The sequence below is a fragment of the Octopus sinensis genome, linkage group LG20 (genome assembly GCF_006345805.1).
Source record: "Octopus sinensis linkage group LG20, ASM634580v1, whole genome shotgun sequence".
NCBI lineage: Eukaryota > Metazoa > Mollusca > Cephalopoda > Octopoda > Octopodidae > Octopus > Octopus sinensis.
In genome coordinates, this window is record NC_043016.1 from 17,543,256 (window position 1) to 17,550,759 (window position 7,504).

Below are 7,504 nucleotides of genomic sequence, written 5' to 3' on the forward strand. Positions count from 1 at the left end.
TTGTTGTTGTTGTTGTTGTTGTTGTTCAGTAGCCTTATTTTTATTTCGTGCTTTCACTACTCAACGCAGTTCTCTGTGTCATGGATGTGTCGCAGTGCTTTGTTCTGGTTTGCTATTTTCTATTGTATTGACAATATTGTACGTAAAATGCGTTCAGTGCAAAGTTGTGTTATTTTTTGGATGTTGGGTATATAAGTTCTTGAGTTTTTGATCATGTATTTGTCTGCAAGTTTTTAACAGCTCCCAAGGCACCTGTAAATGTAAGAACTGTTTCTGTTTTGATTCCCACATTCTGGTTATCTATATGTCCAGATATTTATGGATAATTTCTCGATTTTTTTTGAAGCGACATCATGGGGATGTTTCCTTCCATTATGGTTCTTGGCAGTATCTGGTCGAATAGCTTTGAGTTCCCTGTTTGTGTCAGTTGGCGTATTCCAGAGTATGGTCGTTTTGTTCTTTGATTTCGAGTATTAATTGTTTGCAATGTTATATTTTAGTATTATATTTTGTAATGTTGGTCCCTTTATTTTCAATTGCGTATCTTAGTTATCGATTTCATTAAAGCTTGAGAGAACTTTTATTTTATTTCTCTGAGTGTTTCTTTTCCAAGATAATTGCTTAGGGTTTTATATTACTAGATAAGATTATTGTTATGATTGAGCCTTGGTGGCCAATAAAGAAATTATTATTATTATTATTATTGTTGTTGTTGTTGTTATTATTATTTTTATTATTGTTGTTGTTGTTGTTGTTGTTGTTATTATTATTATATTATTATTATTATTATCATTATTGTTGTTGTTGTTGTTGTTGTTGTTGTATTATTATTATTATTATTATCATCATCATCATTATTATTATTATTATTATTATTATTATTATTATTATTATTATTATATTATCATCATCATTATTATTATTATTTTTATTATTATTATTATTATTATTATTATTATTGTTGTTGTTGTTGCTGTTATTATTATTATTATTATTATTATCATCATCATCATCATTATTATTATTATTATTATTATTATTATTATTATTATTATTATTATTATTATTATTATTATTATTATCATTATTATTATTATTATTATTATTATTATTATTATTATTATTAATATTATTATTATTATTACTAATAGGAATTGTAAAGTAATAGTAGAAGTCATGTTAGCAGTAATACAAGCGGTTTTTGTAAGAGTAGTAGTAGCGGTAGCATTGTTAACAATAACGGTAGTGGTAGTAGTTGTGAAAGTAGTAGTAGTAGTTGGAGAATTTACAAAGTCATTAGAGCGTCGGATAGAACGTCTTGTGGTTTTGAACCTCTGCCTTATCTTTGTCAACAAATCTAACTTTGTTAATTATTCTTTCGGAGTTGATAAACGAAACAACTCTCCAGAAAGATGGATTAACAGAATTCTTAGAGCATCTGATGTTAAGCTTTAGTTCAGATACAAATGATGTCCGTGTCATCGCTCCTCATGCACTGAGAGAAGCCATCAAGGCAGACCACGACAGAATATGGCACAGGTGTCTCTCTCAACAATCAAACCCCGGCCTCCCTTTGTTTCAACTCAGTTGCACAATGGGTGGAGAGAGCCTACGAAGACCGAGTAGTGTGGGAATTCTTTCACTTTACTAATCAACTAATCAGCAAATCATACTAGTTAGCGAATGACAAACATGGTTTCGAAATCTTTGGAAACAAGCTCGGAAATGAGCAAATTCCGCCTCTGCCTAATAACATCGGCAATGGAACCATCGACGTAATTTGTAATTCTAACTGTAGAGGTTCCAATAATAATCTTCATATTAGTAGTGATAGTATAAATTGCGGGGTGCGCTGGTGAGATAATAGAAGTAGCAGTAATAATAATAACACTCGTATAGAAGAAGGAAGAGAAGAAGAAGAAGAAGTAGTAGTAGTAGTAGTAGTAGTAGTAGTAGTAGTAGTAACAGCAGCAATTTCATATTTATTTGCAAATAATAGAAAATTAGAATATGCTTTAATTCTTTTATTCTTTCTTGGTTGCACTCAATGAACTGCGGCCAAGCTGGTGCACTATATTCGGGGCATTAGTAGATCATATCGACTCCGCTATTCATTTCAGTCTGGTACTTGTTTTACCGATCGCTAAGTCTCGATCTGCTACATGACTGGACTGGAAGGGACAAACATAAATTAGACCAGAGTTAAGATCGGTGTAAACATAAACACACACACACACACACACGACGGACCTCCGCACGTTTACCGCTTCCCAAATTCCAGTTCGTAAGGCAATGGAATAAGATATCAGGATCGGACTTGGAACTCCATATTTGTGAATCAAACATTTTAATTACACGGTTATGACTAATAGTATTCATATCAGTAGAAGCAGCATCAGCAGCAGTAGCAGCAACAGCAGTGAATTTGGTGGCAATGTTATGTCTAGTTAAGCAAAAAAAAAAATGTTAAATTTTCTTTCTTTTTGTGCTTTTTAAATATTTGTTTCCTAAATTCGAGCAATCGTTTAGGATTTATTCTTTATACACTGTCTCTGCTAAAGTAAGCTATTGATTTACCCCAGTTTCAAAGATAAAGTTCCTGATTTTAGGAGCATCGTGATGGAATACAATTTCAGCTCATTAAATTTCATCAGGATCCTCTATAATGTATTTCATACAAAAAGCTGGGTGACGTCGAATTAGCAAGTCATTGAGAATATTTTGCTGCAGAATGACCGAAACTAGCGTGCATACATTGACTTTAAATTTTCACATAAGGCAAGCAACTTCGAGGTAAGGTATAAGTCGGGTACATCGATCGACCTCCACTGCTCCACTGATTCTTATTTAATCGAACTCCGAAAGGATGAACGGTAAAGTCGACTCCACTGGTATTTGAACTCAGATCGTAAAGTCGGAAGAAATACCATTTAAAACATTTTGCCCGGCGTGCTAACGATTCCGCCAGCTCGCCGTCTTATACATTAATGGCGGTTATATACATAGCGCTTTTATAGCAGTTATATTCTGTAGTGCTTGCGATTCTTCTGTCTCGTTTTGTTGAACAACATTCAGTCTGTATTGCCGAGCAACACAATATATAAAATACACTTCACACAATATTCTTAAAGTCTGCAAGTTGTGCCCTTCTGTTTATTTCATGTAATGCTTGGAAAATGCAATGTATTTTTTGCAGCAAGAATTTTCAGTAGCCCATTCTTATTTTTTTTAATTTCTGAAAAATCTTGGCTTTTTATTTGATTTAATGAACATGATATTGCTACTGCTGCTACTGCTGCTACTGCTGCTACTGCTGCTGCTACTACTACTACTACTACTACTACTACTACTACTACTATCGTTGTTGTAGCAGTCAGTCACTAATGGCCACCACATTACAATTTTGAGACTGTGTAATTTTGGAAGCCATGAACATTGGTTGGGTTAGAATTGAAGGGAATAAATATTTAAAATCAAATTTTAGGGGGAAAATCAGAAATAAAAATTGTAGTAGATTTGTATATAATTTGCAGCTAATCTTCATAAGTTAGTGCGTCTTAACAATTATTCACTAATCTAAATCTCAGGATTTCCATGGTTGCTTTTACATAAGGATTAAGGCAGCTCTCTTTAACCAACTACTGTTTGCTGAAATTTATATCATCGCCAAAGATACTACCACCACTACCACCATCACCACCACAACCTTCACCACACCACCACACCACCACCACCACCACCACCACCATTACTATCACCATTATATTCATCACCAGAGCCTTCCCCACCAGCACCACCATTACGACATCCTCCTCCCTCCTCCTCCTCCTCTTCCTCCTCCTCATCATCATCACCGAGAGCAGCAGCAGTAGTAGTATTTGTATTAATTATGGTTGTCATCATTATAATTGCAACACCATTCAATTGTAATCATCTTCAGAAATGAGGAAAAATCGCTGCTAAAATGTCATTAATATCACAGAAATGAGGAGAGAGTGGTGGGAGTAATTAACTGGTGTCCGCCTTACAGGAGAAATCTTTCTACATTGTATAAAGTAGAATGAAATTCTACTTTATACAAATTAAATTATTTACAATTTAATATATGTTTCTATTTTCTTGTCACAAAGGTTCTTCATTTTTTCGGAAATGGGAAATGAAATTTTTACAACTTTCCTAGGGTCATAAGTGGTGTAGACGAAGTTTCGGTTTGGAACCAAAGTCATGTGACTGTGTATGACAAGCTGAGCTCATTGAAATTTCACCTCTTGTTCTACGACACTTGCTTGGTCGAAGTTTAATTGATTGATTAAACTTTTAGTGTAATCTTTCAACGTAATTTTTAAATAACATAGTTCTACTTTTTTAAAGAGTTCATACTTGTTCATTGTAAGCGGTTGTATAAGCTTCTCAGATTTCCTCTATCGGCTAAATTTGCAAAAAAAATGTATTAAAGAGGTCAGAATGTCTATAATTAAGCATTATATATATTATAATATATATATAATATATATATATATATATATATACATATATATATATATAATATATATATATATATTATATATAATATATATATATAATATATATATGTATATATAGTAGAATTGTTGAGATTTGTATAAGATTGCAACTGCAGGAAGGCACTACACAGAATCAAACATTACGTGTTGATGTTAGCAACATTATCACACATAGTGAAGGAAACAATCACCTTAGCAATCTAATAGTCGATGGTAGATAGTTATGATGTATTGCACGTTTGTTGTTGGAGTGGCAATGTTACACCAAAAAAGAAGGTTTAGAATTTCAAATAAAGGCAATAAATTGCAGTTGAAATATTAATAAATGTGATTTTAAAGTTTTAAAATATTTTATGTAGATAGTTTGTATTAAAGTTGTTTGGAATGTGTATGAAAAAAAAATACCACGAGCTGTACGTTCGTTAGAATCTTATCAAATCGGTTACAAATGATCAATTACATATATCGTTTGAATTAATCAAATTTATAGATAAATATGTAAGGCATAAAGTCCTAAATTTTAAAATCCGTTGCCTACAAAGATTAAACTTCAATAATTATGATGAATAAAAATGCATTTTAGTAGTTTCAATAAAAAATATTTAAAATAATGTCGTTAACCAAACGATCATCTACAGTTCCTTTAAGATTTGGTTATAACTGTGTAAATAGTATTCTAACCGTATTTCAGCCTTTCTTCACTTGAACACTTCCAAGGAATTCTTTGTGATGCTATCAGATGGAATGCTCGAAACCATACTTCTCAAAATTTGTTTCTCCTGACTTTAGAATATCATTTTATTCAAATGATATCAGGAATGTTTTGTCTTCCAATAGCTCATTATGTTTCTGTTTAACTTTGTATTTCAACACAATTTTGCTTTCACTCATCCTATATGGATAACAATCAAACAGGTTTGCAAATGTAATTGAAACATTTACATTATATCTAGATCTTTATCTTTGAAAGGAATATTTTCATCGTCTTCAACTTTCCTTCCACCGAAATTTGTTTCTTTTACTTTGTCCTCTTTTCCTTTCTCAGTTTTTGCCTTATTTTTCTTACTATTTTCATTCGAGAAACTTTTCCATGACGTATTTGAAGATTTGCTGGATCTTCGGCTTGTTGGTGTATCTGGCTTTGCCTGGACAGCATTATCTGATGTGTTTGAGTCTAAACTTTCATCTCGCACTGGTTGATCCATTGGCATTACGGGTTGATGCTGCATAGGAGAAACTTCTATATTGAGAAACTGTTCCCCTGTTACAGAAGAACCTTTGCTTACTGTATGCATACTCTCTAATGAATTCCAATTTGGAGATGAAGAAAGATAATTTTTTGGTGACGTAACTTCTGTATTTGTGGCAGTTGTGTTTGGAGAATTGTATTTTGAACATGGGAAACTAGATAATCTTGAAGAACATGGAGATGAAGACGGAGTAAATAGTCGTAGAATTTCGCCAATTTGCTCATCTATCCGACTGATTCTAGTATTAATGCTTTTGAATTCTTCTTTTTGCTCAAGACGAATATCTTCCAGAAAGTTCATTACTTGTTGATCAGCATTTCCAATATTAAAAAATCTTTCTTTAGCGCTGCTTTCTGTTGGTCGTCCAAGTGACAAACCTCGTTCATTTGAATTCCAACGAACGCTCCACCCAGCACCAAGTGTATTTTCTGCAACGGTACTATCAGTTTTTTCATTCTCACTTACCAATTTAGTCGACAAAACATTAGTTGATAAGTGATTTGGTGGCTCTTCAGATATTTGATCAAGCTTTACATTGCTTTTGAGTATGCCACTATCTGTGGAGTCACTCTTCTGTAGATTTGATTTCAATTCGTCTTCAGGGTCTTCGACTATAGTATCTTGTTGCTTTGCCATTATTCGGCCCCATTTCGAAAGTTGCTTCACAGATGATCGGCTGGTAATGTCAGGTATTTTAGGTTCCTCACACTGTATATTATGCTCAACATTACTTCCGGTCGTTTTATAATAATCTGGTTTTCCATGATCAGATGATCTCGCAATATCTGAAGACCTACCATTCTCCTTACCTAAAAACTTATTCCATTTAGAAGCTCCCCCTCCTCCTCCTCCCAGTTTAGGAACATTACTTGTTTGAGGCGGACTCTCAGACACATTAATCACACGGGCTTCGCTACCAGGCCCATCAACCTCACTATGGTTGTTATTTGTTTGCGCATCCAACTCGGCGTCTGTTTGTATAGCACGGGCATCGCTAATTTTCCGGAACCGAGAAATTAATTTTCGCACCGGGTGATCACTCGATAAATCCAAAGGTGGGTCGTTTTTTCTTTTCTCTGCTAATTCACGCTCTTTCTTTACATCCGCTACCTTACGGAATACCAACTATATAAAAGAAGAAAGATAAAAATGTAATTAGAGGTCAGTTATCATAATAGAAAATGTTTATATAATATAATAACAGTACCTGCATTTTCTTTCTCCTTTTTTTTGTCATCATGTATATTCATTCAGAACACACACACACACACACACACACACACACACACACACACACCACACACACACACGCACAAATATAAATTAAAAGATAAAATCATTAAAATTAATGAATTTTATCAGTGGCCAGCATATAAAAACCCTTTAAGTAAAAAACATATATAGAGATATATAATTTTATAGGATTCAATTATACTTAAAGGCACGAAAGATATCATTCTTATATGCTGAAGATAGACGTCAAATACGTCTGCAGATCTTCACTTCACATATACACAGGTTGAAAGCAGGAAAGTTGTATATGTGAAGTGAAGATCTGCAGACGTATTTGACGTCTACTTTCAGCATATAGGCATAGAATATATCTTCCCTCAAAAGATACAATGATCAGCTAAATGGAGTTAGCTCTTTTTTGAACCTTGAAGAAGTACAACCATAAAACAGTATGAATGTAGCAATTTCTTTGACACTAAACAACATGCTTTGGAGATT

At 33.4% G+C, this 7,504-nt stretch overlaps 1 protein-coding gene across 1 annotated transcript in view; it reads right to left on the reverse strand.

Annotated features, from left to right (window-relative positions):
• Window positions 1-4,562: 4,562 nt before the first annotated feature.
• Window positions 4,563-7,504, reverse strand: part of LOC115222693 (potassium voltage-gated channel subfamily H member 1-like) — a 95,074-nt gene continuing 92,132 nt past the window's right edge. The window contains exon 6 of the mRNA XM_029793013.2: window positions 4,563-6,898. Coding sequence (XP_029648873.1) covers window positions 5,462-6,898 — 1,437 coding nt within the window. The 3' untranslated portion in view covers window positions 4,563-5,461. The remainder of the gene's footprint in view (window positions 6,899-7,504) is intronic.